The 14,622-nt window shown below is 42.9% G+C and overlaps 1 protein-coding gene across 4 annotated transcripts in view; it reads left to right on the top strand.

The window, feature by feature from the left end:
- Nucleotides 1-11,412, top strand: part of RNF38 (ring finger protein 38) — an 80,515-nt gene extending 69,103 nt beyond the window's left edge. For all 4 annotated transcript variants that reach the window (XM_053370268.1, XM_053370270.1, XM_053370271.1 and 1 more), the window contains 6 exons: nucleotides 560-721; nucleotides 1,374-1,480; nucleotides 2,800-2,884; nucleotides 3,328-3,449; nucleotides 5,187-5,286; nucleotides 7,483-11,412. In XM_053370268.1, the coding sequence (XP_053226243.1) occupies nucleotides 560-721; nucleotides 1,374-1,480; nucleotides 2,800-2,884; nucleotides 3,328-3,449; nucleotides 5,187-5,286; nucleotides 7,483-7,545 (639 nt within the window). In that variant the 3' untranslated portion in view covers nucleotides 7,546-11,412. The remainder of the gene's footprint in view (nucleotides 1-559; nucleotides 722-1,373; nucleotides 1,481-2,799; nucleotides 2,885-3,327; nucleotides 3,450-5,186; nucleotides 5,287-7,482) is intronic.
- The last annotated feature ends 3,210 nt before the right edge of the window (nucleotides 11,413-14,622 follow it).

Raw genomic sequence — 14,622 nt, 5'->3', positions numbered from 1 at the left:
CACCCTGTAACATTAGAAATCTGATGATAAGTAACCAGATAGGCAACCAGAGCAGCTCTTGAGTGGACTGAATGCACAACAAGATGTGGCCTCCTCAGCCCCCAGGTTTAAAAGTGGAGGCTAGCTCAACAAAACGCCCCGCTCTGAAAGCCTCAAGCTAAGGATGAAAAAGGTCATTTTGCATTCTAAGCAACCAGAGTGTCATCACGTCTAGATACATATCCTGGAACAAGAACAAGTGAATGTTCTCAGTGATGTGGTAGCAGGAAAAAGTGGCACAAGATCATAACATTTGTACTGAAATGGGCAGCAAATGCCTAATTACAATTTGATAAAATACTCAGAACGGAGCTATTAAGCATGAGAAATGTGAATTTCTGGCAAAATACACAGTGAAAACACACCAACTGAATAAAAGTCATACTTCAGTGCAGTATGAATATGCTTTTACTGTGTAGTATTGACTAGATAAACTTCGACAAATAACTATTTCTGGCAAATAACTGTGGTAAATTATATGTTTCACAATTGTTCGTGCTTTTTTTGTTTTCTCCTGTAGCCTCTTCAAAGGATAGAGAACGAAGTAGAGTTGCTTGGAGACCATCTTCCTGTAGGAGGTTTCACCTATCCGCCTTCAGCCCACCCACCAACATTGCCTCCCTCAGCCCCGCTACAGTTCTTAACGCATGACCCTTTGCACCAAGAGGTGTCCTTTGGAATAGTAAGTGATGGCTTTCAGCTTTTGCTGTGATTTTCACTACGCATTTATTTCACATTTTGATTCTGCTAGCATGTTCTGAATTGTTTCCCCGCCCCCTTTGAACATGCATATTTACTTATTTATTTACATTAACCTCAACATGTGCAACTGTTGGAAACAGAAAATAAATGAGCCTTGGTTGGGTAGCGAGATGTTCTCGTGGGTGGAAGGAAGGGAAGGTGATCCATGCTGATTTCCTATCTTCAGAGCAGCTACCTCTATTTCCCCCCCCCCAAAAAAAATCAGCTCCAATACAGCATGGGAGCAAGCACTGGGGACTGCTGGGGTGCTGTGGAAATCAGCAGAACTAGGCCCCCACCCCCAGGAGTGCCCAATTTGCAGAAGAGGATTCTCTACTAGATTTGACTTGGTTTGTGTTCCAAAAGTGGAAAGAACCCTTCTTTTCATAGACCAGCAGGTTTGAATCCAACTCTAGAATTAGGACCAGCCTGTACAAGAGTTTATCATCAAATTTTCAATAAGCCAGAAATGGAATTGTTTGGTCAAGGGAAGATTCACTGTGGTGAAAACACTTCTGAAATGTAAAAGTATGACTTTTCCAGTGCCACCGTGGGCTGATGGACTGCTGAAATTTCCCCCCTGTTTGCATTAGCCTTACCCGCCTTTCATGCCTCGAAGACTCACAGGACGCAGCAGATATCGATCTCAACAGCCAATACCGCCACCTCCTTACCATCCCAGCCTATTGCCATATGTGCTGTAAGTCTCTTTGTCTTTGTAGCTGTCCTTGGTAGCTTGGCTTTAGGATGGATAACACCGTTTTCTGAAAACAGCAGTCTATGGAGTTGTCCCCCCAAAAGGGCACTCTCTTCTTCAGTACAAGATGGGTGAAGGGAGACCTCAAATATTTTTATTTGTAATTAGCGTGGATGCTGTAACATGATCCTAAGTGCTTCAAGTAAAGAGTGCAATCCTATGAGAAGTTCTCCTACCCTTCCCCATTATGATGAACTGTGGCCTTACAAGAGCAGCACTGTGTTTCCATGCTGCTCGCATTCATTGAAATGAGACTTGGAGAAGTTTCTTGCTCTGTTTCCCTCCTCTGTACCCTGCCACAAATGAGAGCAGTCCCTGCCTCTGAGCCAAACCCTCTGGGTCGTGCCAGAGGACTGAGAGGGTACAAGTAAACCAAGCCTTGGTTGTGGTACGATCTTCATATGAAGCATGTGGACTGTCCCTCTCAGATAAATTATTGTGGGCCAAACCATGTTTAAACAAGGCTTTTAAGTTCGGACCCAAGGCCAAACCATGGTTGACAAACACCATGGTTTGTAAGCCAACACTAAACCATGACTTCACATCATGCTTTGTTTCCAGAAAACAAAACATGGTTAGTTTTCTGGGTTAGCCAAACTGGACTTTGACTAAACAAACCATGGCTTGGCATTCTGTGTGAATCAGGCCACTGTATAAGCAGGGGGTATTATATGTTTTAGAGTAGCTTCAGTGCTTCTGTAAGTGACCTTGTGACGGAGAAATGTTTTTCCTTCTGCTGCCCAATTCACAATTACTTAAAGCCTGCCTGTGCCTTCTGAAGTGTACCAGGTGCCTACAGGGGAAAGGGTCTTGATGGTGGCACCTTGACTGGCGATGTTCTCCACAGGGAGGCTTGCTAAGCCCTTGTTGTGGTGTGATTTTGACACTAGGCAGAGGCACTTAGATTATTGTAATTTTAACCTTTTCTAAGCCAACCTGGAACCCATTTAAAGGGCAAAGCATAAATCAAATATCAAAATGAATAATAAGTTAAGTTAAAATACATTTTTAAAAACACCTGTCCAGCTTGCCGCTCTGGAAGCATGGGCATGTGTAATCCAATGTGTAAAATGGTAGGAGAGTCAGCTTTATACAGATTAGTAAATAGCATGACCTAGTACTGAATTGGAACCAAATTTGAATGTAAATTCTTGACCAGTTTTGAAAGCCTCTAGGGACAGACCCAAAATTAGCTGCTCTTTCTCTGTATGTGTATGTGCACAAGTAGTAAATCTTGATGCTAACTTCCTTTTTTTCTGCAGATCAATGCTTCCAGTGCCACCTGCAGTCGGCCCAGCCTTCAGTTTTGAGCTGGATGTAGAAGACGGCGAGGTGGAAAACTATGAGGTTGGTTACAGATTCCACATTTATGCAAATCACGAGGCTTTGAGTACATTCCTTAAATTGGTTCCTAAATATGTTGCTTATTAAACTAGCAAATTGCATTTTGCTGGAACGACACCAAAAAAAAAATGCAGTAGCTGCTACCAAATCTATGTTTTGTGAGGACATATACTTAACGCTGAACAATTTCTAGGATTTTCTTCCTTCCATGCGAAAGCTACACAGTGCTGCATGTTGGGCCTCTTGATTGGGCCTGTATGTAGCCCCCAGACAATTCAAACGTTAAACCAAGAGCAGTTGCCTTATGGCGCAAGTTTGCGAGATTTCCCAGTTTTACACTACTGGTTTTGCTTATCGTCCCTGATGATAATGTGTTATGAAGAGTGCTTGAGTAAAGTGGGTGAGTTTTTAAAAGGTGACCTGAAAAGGGCGTCTTTCTTTCATAGGCACTGCTGAACTTGGCCGAAAGACTGGGAGAGGCCAAACCGAGAGGACTGACGAAGGCAGATATTGAACAACTTCCATCTTACAGATTCAACCCAAATAACCATCAGTCAGAACAGACTCTGTAAGTTCTTTTGCTCCTCTCTGAGGCCTTGGTGTGAAGTTGTTTGACCCTGGTTGACTGAAATCCAGCACAGCAAATAACTGTAACATAACTAATAAATGCATTCACTTGTCTTCCTTTTTAATAGTACTTTCCAGCTTCAAAGTTATTTAACTGGTAGAGTAAGGGATTTTTTTTATAAAAAAAAACAAACTTCCATTTATTGGTGAGCCTTATGAACAGTTGGGTTAGAATATTAAATACAGATTTCCCCAATTTTTAATACTTTGATTTAGACGAATATTGCTACGGTCCAGTGAGCTACACAGCTAATGATGAGTTCGCTCCTCCATCTAATATTACTGGAGTCACATAGGAATGGCAGGGACGGTGTGCAGAAGCTGCACACCTTATCTTAACATGAAATCAGTGCTCCTTATTTTTCCAAAAAAAGCTCCCAGCTCCACATGCCACATGGCTATCTGCTTTATAATAGGAAAGTTATAAAATCAGATTGCATTGCGGCATGATGGAATGTTGCTTTTTGAAGAGAAAAATGAAATGCCATAATAGGCACACAGAAACAAGAAACTTGTATGAATTGTGGTCACTATTCACATGAAACTGAACCTTTTACAATTCCTGTTATGACGTTTCTTGCAAAGTATTTAATACAGAAATCTGCTATTTTAATAATAATAAAAAAGGGTCATACAATTCTCACTGAGACATCAAGCTTCCTTAAGAAGAAATAAAAATAGGGTTTTTTGAGGGGGGGAAGGAATGTCTTCTAAACCATCTCCCAGTAGTCCTGCTATATTTTGGATGTGAAAAGTAACTACCAAGTGTTTGCATTAATGGGAAAATTGAATTGGGGAGTTGGCATTTGCTACACAACAATGAGCCCTAAGCCCTCTTCAGGCTTTCCAACAACAGCTTTTAAGTTGCTCATTTCTAAAATAATATTAGAAACTGATATTGGCCTAGAAACAGCATTTTCCTTAGTAGCCACAGGATCCCTCCTCCCTCCAGTCCTGAAGTCAGACTCCTTCGGCTGCCAGATAGGATTGTCTGCCAGCTTTCTCTGCAAAACACGTTTGTTTTAATTTCTACAGTGTAATCTCAAGAAGTTTGCAAATGACACTCCTGGGAGAAGCAAAGAAAACTGTCTTGCTGGTATAGTTGGTGCTGGTGCTCAAAGTATGAGTTGTGAGCTGGGGAGTCCATGGTACAAATTTTTACCCCAGGTGTAGAATGATTGGATAGTCTCAGCTGAGACCTTTTTCTTCCACCCTTGGCTCTTCACTTCCATTATGGGGTGGTGGTAAGGATTACTGTCATAATATATGTGTGGTGCTTTGAACACTGAGAGCACTATATAGATATGCGCTGTTAATAGATAAAATCTTTTGCTCTGGATTGATGGTTATTTGTTTTCCTAATCTTGCACTGTGCAGTCAGTTAAATAGCTATGATGCATTGGGCAAGAAATATAGGACATAACAAATTGTATGTTATGTTCTATTACATATTTATAAATAAAACACACACACACACACAGATATATATATATCTCAGTGGCAAACCCAGCACCTCTATATCAGCAGTTAAGCCTCCCTCAATGAAATGTACTACAGTCACTTTATATTTAAAAAGTCTTTATTTTAAAAAGCAAGGAAATGCCTACGTTTTCAGATAAATAAAACCAAACTGTTGTTGCTCTTTCTAAATAAGGTATTCTGCATTTTTTTCTTCTAGGTGTGTAGTGTGCATGTGTGACTTTGAATCAAGGCAACTACTTAGAGTTTTACCGTGTAACCATGAGTTCCATGCCAAGTGTGTCGATAAATGGCTTAAGGTAATGATAATAATAATAAATAATAATACATAGTTTTAGAAATGAATTGGAGTAGTATAGATTTGTACTCCATGCCATCACTTTTGCCACAATATCTGTTGGTATACCACCATTAAAAACAACAGCTTGTTAACTGTCCATCATGTGACTTATATTTATTTAAGATGAAGCTTTTTTTTTTGTCCAAAATGTGTCTTTTCAAGAATGACATTGAATGTGAAATATAACCTAATTTGTTTTAAGGTTGAGAAGGAACCAGAAGCAGCAAAAGCAGTATGATGACAGACAGTGTACACATGATGCAAAATATGGAAGTATAATTGAAGTAGGAAATTAATTATGACTTACAGAAAATGTACTGAATTTCCATTGTGTCACTGCAGTGGTAAATCCTAAAACATCGAGACTGCAGAATATATGGCTATTTGTACAGTGAGGTCTATTAACTTTGAGTTTGCCTTGATTGTCCATACATAAATCATAAGGTTGTGGCAAATGTGAGGATTTTCTGCAGCTCTTAATTACAACCACTAGATGCCGTCATTTCCTTCTGCATAGCACAGAAAAGAGCTCCGAGTAGCAGAGAACTGTAATTATAATGACTAGCGGTTTTTGAATGGTGTTCATGGCAACGTTAAATGTTGTCTTAAATTCAAAGTGCCCTGTGCAAGAAGAAAGGCACTTGTGCAAGGAAGGAAGGGGGTCTGATTTTTGTTGTTGCTGATTCCCCCTTCCTGTTGCAGCCCCTCAAACCATGTTACATGATGTTCTTGAAGGTCTCGCAACACTCAGAACCATGTTTTCTTCCGGGGGGCTGGGGCAGGAGCAACAAGAATGAAGCCCTCCTCCATGAGCAGAACTTTGCTCATGAAATGTAGGATCCAAACCACCATTTCTGAAGAGTTCAGAGATGAAAGTACATATCTGTGAACTTCAGGAAAGGTTGCAGGAGTTATAGTCATTATGGTGCATGGTTTTTTCATACTTAAAAAATCAAAAATCCACTTAACATTGTCAGGGAGAACACACAAACTAGTCTCTCACCTGCTAAAGTCACCACCAGATGATCTTTACCACATCATTAAACAACTAGAGCGTCACAGTTCCACTGTAGTATTTAATGCAGGGCATGATTAAAATGCGACAGCAGCATTCAATGCTCTTAATTTCAGAAGCTAGAGGAGTGTATGCACAAGAGGCTCATAGATCACCGGTAGAACTTGAAGTGTGTTTAGCAATAAATAGTAACTCCCCTGTCCCGGGACACCTTATTTGAACCCTTTGGTGCTATTTGAAAGAGAACCCAGTACAGTTTTCTTGGTTTTAAAGTTTGAAAATGTGTGTGTATGTGTGGATTATAGATCTCTGTGTGTGGCAGGCAGCTGAGCACGAACTGACTTAGCTGAGAAGCATTCTGTTCCCACTTGAAGTCTGCACATTAATCATGTGAAGGAGACGTGAGCGGCTGATGAAAGTTCTGACTGCCCTCATCAGGCTGCCCTTACTGATTCACACATGCTAGCCATGATGCCTATGTTCTGCTCCACTGTTGGAGGCAGTATCTGTATGAATATTAGTAGCTGGGAGTCACAGTTGAGGAGAGTGCTGTTGCGCTCAGTTCCTGGTTGTGGGATTTCCACGGACATCTGATTGGCCACTGTGAGAACAGGGCGCTGCACTAGATGGGACTTCAGCCTTATCCGGCAGGAGTCTTGCGTTCGTCTCTTCCTGTTTTTGGAGCATTCTGGTCTCCATGGTGGCTAGAGGAGAAGCGCTTTGTTCAGCGTTTGTGATGCCTCTGCTGAAGGGGACACTGGTAGCAGACACTGTGGCACTGGACAGAGCGGTTTAAACCCCAGAGTGGCTGGGGCAACCCAGGCAGATGGGCCGGGTACAAGTAATTAATAATAATCATAATAAATTAGCCAGCCATTTTAAATTATTGGAAGTCAGATGCTTGATCTCTTTGGACATGTAATTACATGAGAATAAGATAAAGCTAAAGGCAGTCGATTTCACTGAAATCTGAGTTTTGGTGCGATTCTCTTTCCTCTTAATTATCTTGCTAGGGATGTATGGTTCAATGTAGTAATTTTTATTCTATTTTATTTTATTTTTGCAACTCAGTACATTTTCTTTAACAGTCTTTTGTGTGAGACGATGTGCAATGCATTAATGCCTGTTTTTATTCCCCAGGCAAATCGTACTTGCCCCATCTGCAGAGCTGATGCTTCGGAAGTGCATCGTGACTCAGAATGACCAGTCTAAGAGCACAATTCTACTTTGGGTGTTCCTAGTCACATGTGTATATATATATATGAACTCTCCATTGAACTTAACCCGTGTGGCTTCCAGCCTTCCCTTTACACAAAAGGGTCAATGGACCTTTCTTTGCACTGTGTGATTTAATCAACTATAAAGCTTATAATTAGTCTTCACAATTATGGGATTGTTATACTAACTGTGTGATTGGAACTCCAAAGACTTTTTTTTTCTTTTAGCTTAATTTCGTGTGTGCACTAACATTCCCTGGTTTTTGTGTGATCATTCCGAGTGTTGCTGCGAGATTACAGTGGAACGTGATCTTCTAGCATGTGCTTTTATATTAAAAAAAGAAGAAGTGGTAGCTCCAAACAATATAGCAATCTACCTTATATAGAGCCTTCAGATACTGTGAGTGGGAATAAACGGTGCGGGTGGGTGCGTTGATCGCAGGGTGTTTGTGTGTGTGTGGGCGAGCAAGTGTTTGGGCGGTAGTGTGTGAGAGGACTTATATACCAGCATGTACTGAGGATGTATGTGTGTAGTATTAATTATGCTGCAATGTATAATCTTGTGTGTTATTTAAACAGTACTAGTACTGTACACTGGTTTCTTTCCTTGCGTTTGCAGTTGCACACTGAATGCTATAAGGGTGCAGCAGTTATAGACATTTGATATTTCATCCCCGCCCCCCTCCAATTGTATTTAATAGTACAAAAAGGCCTTTTTGCTTTTATTCAGACAACAATTATGCTTCCCTTTAATTGGAGATCCTATGTCTGTCATTATACAGCATATTGCTTCCTCAGTTACTACAAATAACAAATGAGCCTTTTCTCTCTTTTTTTAAGGCTGCGAGAATTTTTCAGGTTTTTGAGATTTGCAGCTCATTGCTAAATTTATAATGCGTTGCAGCATTGCACAGCCAGGTAGCAATATTAAAAATTTCTCAACTGGTGATTGAAAGTTGATGCTGTCCTCTCTTAACTTTCTAAAAACTCTTCCAAGCCAACATTGGTTCTTTTTCTGTTCACTTTCAAAACTGGATTATTATTATTATTATTTTTTGAGATACTGAAGATATCATTTCGTTTGTTTTCCAGTTTTGTCCATAGATACAGAAATGGAGAGGATGTTGGAGTCTCTGCAAATGCTTCTTGTATTGTTGGCAATATACTTGCTTAAATCCCAGTTTAGCTTACAAACACTGGCACTAAGTCACATTCCTTGCCATACGCAAGCAAACATCTACAATTAAAATAACTTTAAAGGTATCCATTCTCTCTCTTTTCCTTTTTAAAAGCCTCAGTCTCGTGAACAAAATGAAATCCTTAGCACTTTCTTCAAGACAGAGTACAGTCGTACCTTGGATCTTGAACGTCTTGCGACTCAAACGTTTTGGCTCCCGGATGTCGCAAACCCGGAAGTGACTGTGAACGTTCTTTGGAAGCCGAACATCTGATGCAACTTCCGCGGCTTCCAATTGGTTGCAGGAAGCTCCTGCAGCCAATCGGAAGCCGCGCCTTGCTTGTCGAATGTTCTCAGAAGTCAAACGGATTTCCGGAACGGATTCTGTTCAACAACCAAGGTACGACTGTATATGATTTTAACCACCCTAGCCATGGTACCGTGTTAATATTTTACTGCCTGGCAAAAACGACACAGGATACAATTTCTTGCTTGCTAAATTTACTTGGTGGCAGGCTTTTGTGTGGCGTTGAGACATCCTCAGTGTCCTATTAGTATGAGGAATATTCACGTTCAAGAATGGGCTGATACACAAAATCAAGGAAACAAACAAACAAAATGCTGTGAATTTGGAGTTGACCTCCTTTCAACTGCCTTCTGAATAATTTTGTATTGGGGGAAAATTGGCTTTGCTTCACATTTCAGACTTGGCATTTTTACACTTTCTTTTTCAATACACAACATGGCTACCGTAGTTCTCCCAAGAGCTGCACATTTCTTTGTGGATCCTTTGCGTTTCTCTTGCATTCTGTGCGCCATAGTTTGTGGTCGCAACAGCACAAGCGCCACAGCTAGCAATATTGCTGCAACCTGCTGCCACTTGGCTTTAAGTTTGTGCCCTTTTTGATGCTTTTTTCTTTCTTTTTTTGGTATGCTGCTATGTGTTAAGTCTGTTTATTCGTCCAGGAACGGTGTTGGTTGTAAATCACCCTTCTTTCCGAAGGCTCTGCTGACCAATCGCAGCTTGTGGTTTTGCAAAACTAAAAGCACAATCCCCCCCCCCACTTTGTTTCAGATACTGTTTGCCTCGGTTTAGTAGCTAGGCACCTTAGTCTATCCATAGTGTCAAGAAATCAATGTTAACGAAGCAAATGGAACAGTTTGACATACTGTGTATGACAGCTTTACAATTATTAGTTTCCCCCCTCAGTGTGTGCTATAAGGAATCGCCGGAACATGTCAAAAAGGTTAAATTGCACATAGTAAACTTTATTTTTTTAAGCAAACAAAATCATGGGTTGGGGAGGTTGGGGAGAAGCATTGCCACACATGTTTTACAATACTTTTGGGTCTTTTTTTATATTGCTGGACAAAAGAAAAGATTTTTACAAATCGAATCGTAACACTACCCCACTCTCTGTCCACTGTCAAAGCATAGAAATAAGGCACTTTCTCTGTAACAGACTAACAAGGCACATAAACACTAATTCTGAGAAGGGGGGACCTGGGCGCTGAATCTGGATCCATATTCCAGTGGGGCATCTTGTCCCTCGATTCCCAGTTTCATTTGAGCGAGGCTGTTGGCGGAGGGATGGGGCTGCAGTAGGGACTACTTTTGTAGTATACTGGACTTACATTATTGCACTCCTGTGGCTGATCTCTTCTTTGAACGACTTTTGTTTGCCTGGGACTCTTGCAGATGTGTGCAGATATGCTTCCTGTGGTTAAGTGTCTGTAAGACACACATGTGCATGTGTTCTCAACCAGCTCTGGCCGGCTGCAGGGGAGTTCTTAACACATTGCTCCCGGCAGAAGAGAAGAGCATTCATGCTCAGCCGTTAACTGCCATGCATAACGCACCATTTGTGTGTGTCTAATTCCACAGCCCTCAGTGGTGCCTAAGAGCACCCAATTGTTTTGGGTAGCCTTTGTCCCCTTATCCCTACCTCTCCCACTAAAGGAAGAAAAGAAAAGTTGGCTTTATCATGTTGGCACTGCTGGGGTTTTATTTGCATGAATTGTCAACTTAATTTGACCTTCTGTCTTTTTTAAAACAATAAAAAAATGGGTATAAAGGCCTTATGGATCTCTCTAAGGTCTCACTTTGTGGCTTTCTTTACAGATTTATTTTGTGTAAAGTAATTTCTTTTGTATAGAGTTTTGTACAGTCTCCAGAATGTGATATTTGTCGCCGCTGTTAACATTTACACCTCTTGTAATATTTGGGATTTACCAACTCCTTTTATTTTGCTTTCCAAAAAACACCTTGCAATCTTGGTTACTATTAAATGGCCTAAGAGAGCTGTGGATCTCTTTCACCTTCTCTCCCTTCTTTGGTACCTTCAGTTACCTCATTTTGCTATTTTGTGTTGCAAACCTGCTAATGATTATGAAAGCTTATGGGTTTTGTTAGAATCATATTTGTCAAGTGTTTTCTTCAAAAAAAATCATACTCCATTGTATCATTTAACATGTAGTTTTAAATGTATTATAAATATCTGTAACCAAATCATTTGAAGGCTTGATAAATTTTTAACAAAATTTGTACATTTTTTATGAGAGTTACTAGTAATGCTTTACTAAGTAGTGCAATGAATTTTTATTTTTAATCCCTGTGCCCAATTTTGGAGTTGAGAGGGTTGTTCAGTAATAAATGTATGATGTACACTTATACAACTTTGTGTTGGTTCTTCTCACACTCGAGTACAGTGTTGGATCTCTGTAGCTATTGGTCGTGATTTAAGCACAGAATATGAAATTCTGTTAAATTACATGATTCCAAATGGAAGCAGGTATGGAAACCTCATTAACATTTGCCTCTGATTTATAAATTGCATATCAGTGGAAACATTAACACAAACTTTTTAAAGTCCCCGTTAAGATGGGGCTACCCAAATTGTACACAGTATTCAAAAGGCAGCCGTGCCATATTTTTTTATGAAGGCATCATACCAGCTGTTTATTTTTTAAATTGCTTTCCTAATTCTGAACACTGAATTTCATAGAATCATAGAATCATAGAGTTGGAAGAGACCACAAGGGCCATCGAGTCCAACCCCCTGCCAAGCAGGAAACACCATCAGAGCACTCCTGACATATGGTTGTCAAGCCTCTGCTTAAAGACCTCCAAAAAAGGAGACTCCACCACACTCCTTGGCAGCAAATTCCACTGTCGAACAGCTCTTACTGTCAGGAAGTTCTTCCTAATGTTTAGGTGGAATCTTCTTTCCTGCAGTTTGGATCCATTGCTCCGTGTCCGCTTCTCTGGAGCAGCAGAAAACAACCTTTCTCCCTCCTCTATGTGACATCCTTTTATATATTTGAACATGGCTATCATATCACCCCTTAACCCATTGCTACAGCACACTGAGACCATGTTTTCATTGTGCTTTCCACTGAAAATGGTCAAAGTAGAAAGCATAGAAAAATAAAGAAATCTCTTCCAGTAGTAAGCTAGAACATGAGAAGTTATATTTCTTGCTGGTGTGAGTTTGCTACACGTAGAAACCCTATCTGGTTGGCACTTCAAAGTACAAAGTACGGTTCAGACTTACTGCACCTCACCCTGATATAACAGGTAGAATGGCTTTAGCCAGTGTGAAATATCTGCTGGGGACAGAAGCAGAGGTACCATCTCACTGTATCGGGCAATGATTCTGAATGAAGAAAACATCTATATATGGTCAAGAAGTATTGCCAATAGTGTATGTGGTTAATATGTACAGGGATACACTTACCGTATTTTTCGCACCATAGGACGCACTTTTTCCCTCCTAAAAAGCAAGGGAAAATGTGTGTGCGTCCTATGGAGCGAATGCAGGCTTTCGCTGAAGCCTGGAAAGTGAGAGGGGTCGGTGCGCACCGACCCTTCTCGCTCTCCAGGCTTCAGGAAGCTATCCGCTAGCCGTGGGAGACCCAGCTCTCCCACGGCTAGCGGAGCGCCGCATTAATCCCGAAGCTTGGGGCGTGCGGAGCTCAGCGCGCCCCAAGCTTCTGGGTGCCGGCAAGGTCTCCGCTAGCCGTCTAGACCTTGCCGGCACCCAGAAGCTTGGGGCGCGCTGAGCTCCGCAGCCCCAAGCTTCGGGATTAGCGCTCCGCTAGCAGTGTCTAGGCTGCGGATAGCAGCCTGCTTCCCGGAGCGTCGGGCGCCCTGAAAGCAGAGCGCCCGGCGCTTCGGGAAAACATCCGCAGCCTAGGCAACCCTGCGGGAGGTCCCGCAGGAATGTCTAGGCTGCGGATAGCAGCCTGCTTCCCGGAGCGTCGGGCGCCCTGAAAGCAGAGCGCCCGGCGCTTTGGGAACACATCCGCAGGGTGGGGAGCCCTGCAGGAGTTCCCGCAAGGCTCCCCACGCTGCGGATAGCAGCCTGCCGCCCGGCGGGCGGGGCGCCCTGAAGCAGAGCGCCCCGCGCACCAGGCAGACATCCGCAGGGTGGGGAGCCCTGCAGGAGTTTCCCGCAAGGCTCCCCACGCTGCGGATAGCAGCCTGCCGCCCGGCGGGCAGGGCGCCCTGAATCAGAGCGCCCCTCGCGCCGGGCAGACATCCGCAGGGTGGGGAGCCCTGCAGGAGTTCCCTGCAAGGCTCCCCACGCTGCGGATAGCAGCCTGCCGCCCGGCGGGCGGGGCGCCCTGAATTAGAGCGCCCCTCGCGCCGGGCAGACATCCGCAGGGTGGGGAGCCCTGCAGGAGTTCCCTGCAAGGCTCCCCACGCTGCGGATAGCAGCCTGCCGCCCGGCGGGCGGGGCGCCCTGAAGCAGAGCGCCCCGCGCGCCAGGCAGACATCAGCCAGCCCCACAAGCTCGGGGGACAGCAGGGAGGCGCAGCGCCACTATCCCGCTGTTTCTCGACCTGGTTCGGTTTCCCTGACCTGCTTTTGGGGGGAAAATAAAGGGAAAATTTTTTTCCTTTATTCCCCCCCCAAAAAAACTAGGTGCGCCCTATGGTCCGGTGCGTCCAATCGTGCGAAAAATACGGTAGGTTTTGTGTGTCATGCTACTGTCCTTACATTTAGGGTTGTAATCACGTTCTCAAAAAGCAACCTTGAGTTGCATGTGCTTGAACATGTACAGAGCTGGATTTCAATGTTTTAAAATCTTTGCTCCCTTGGGGGTTGGGCAGGAGCGGCACACATGCTCAGAGGCGGGGTGTTCTCTTAACATTCTTCCCTGTCTACGTGCCCAGGGCCTTTTGGCAAAGGGAAGCCTCTTTCAACAACCCTTTCACCATCCACTCTAGCTTTCCTACATTATCACACGGTGTGAAGGGACTAAGTCTTACTGGCCTCATTTCAATGTGGGTCTGGCCGATCCCCCCACTGCAAGATCTTAGGAAGCTAGCCATATCCTCAAACCCAGAAGGCGAGGATCAAGTATGGCTTCCTTTTTTAAAAAGCACTAGAAGTAGAAATTGTAGAAAGATGTCTTGACTTGGGGTCAAAAGAAAGTAGTTTGAAAAAAACTTGAGACATTTCATTCCGAATCTACTTTGTTGTTTAGTTGTTTAGTCGTGTCTGACTCTTCATGACCCCATGGACCAGAGCACTCCAGGCACTCCTGTCTTCCACTGCCTCCCGCAGTTTGGTCAAACTCATGCTGGTAGCTTCAAGAACACGTCCCCTTCTCCTTGTGCCCTCCATCTTTCCCAACATCAGGGTCTTTTCCAGGGAGTCTTCTCTTCTCATGAGGTGGCCAAAGTATTGGAGCCTCAGCTTCACGATCTGTCCTTCCATTGCAGAATGTAGGCACCCTACATATAGAAATGAGCAAACCAGTGATATTTTAGGGAGCAGAATAGCAGGCGGGGCCCATTACTTTCATCACACAACATCAAACACTGTTGCTGTATGTAGGTTATATTTTATTTGTTTTTTATCTTCTATTTTGGAAATGT

The sequence above is a fragment of the Podarcis raffonei genome, chromosome 17, assembly GCF_027172205.1.
Source record: "Podarcis raffonei isolate rPodRaf1 chromosome 17, rPodRaf1.pri, whole genome shotgun sequence".
Classification (NCBI taxonomy): Eukaryota; Metazoa; Chordata; class Lepidosauria; order Squamata; family Lacertidae; genus Podarcis; species Podarcis raffonei.
This window is presented reverse-complemented; position numbering and strand designations above follow the sequence as displayed.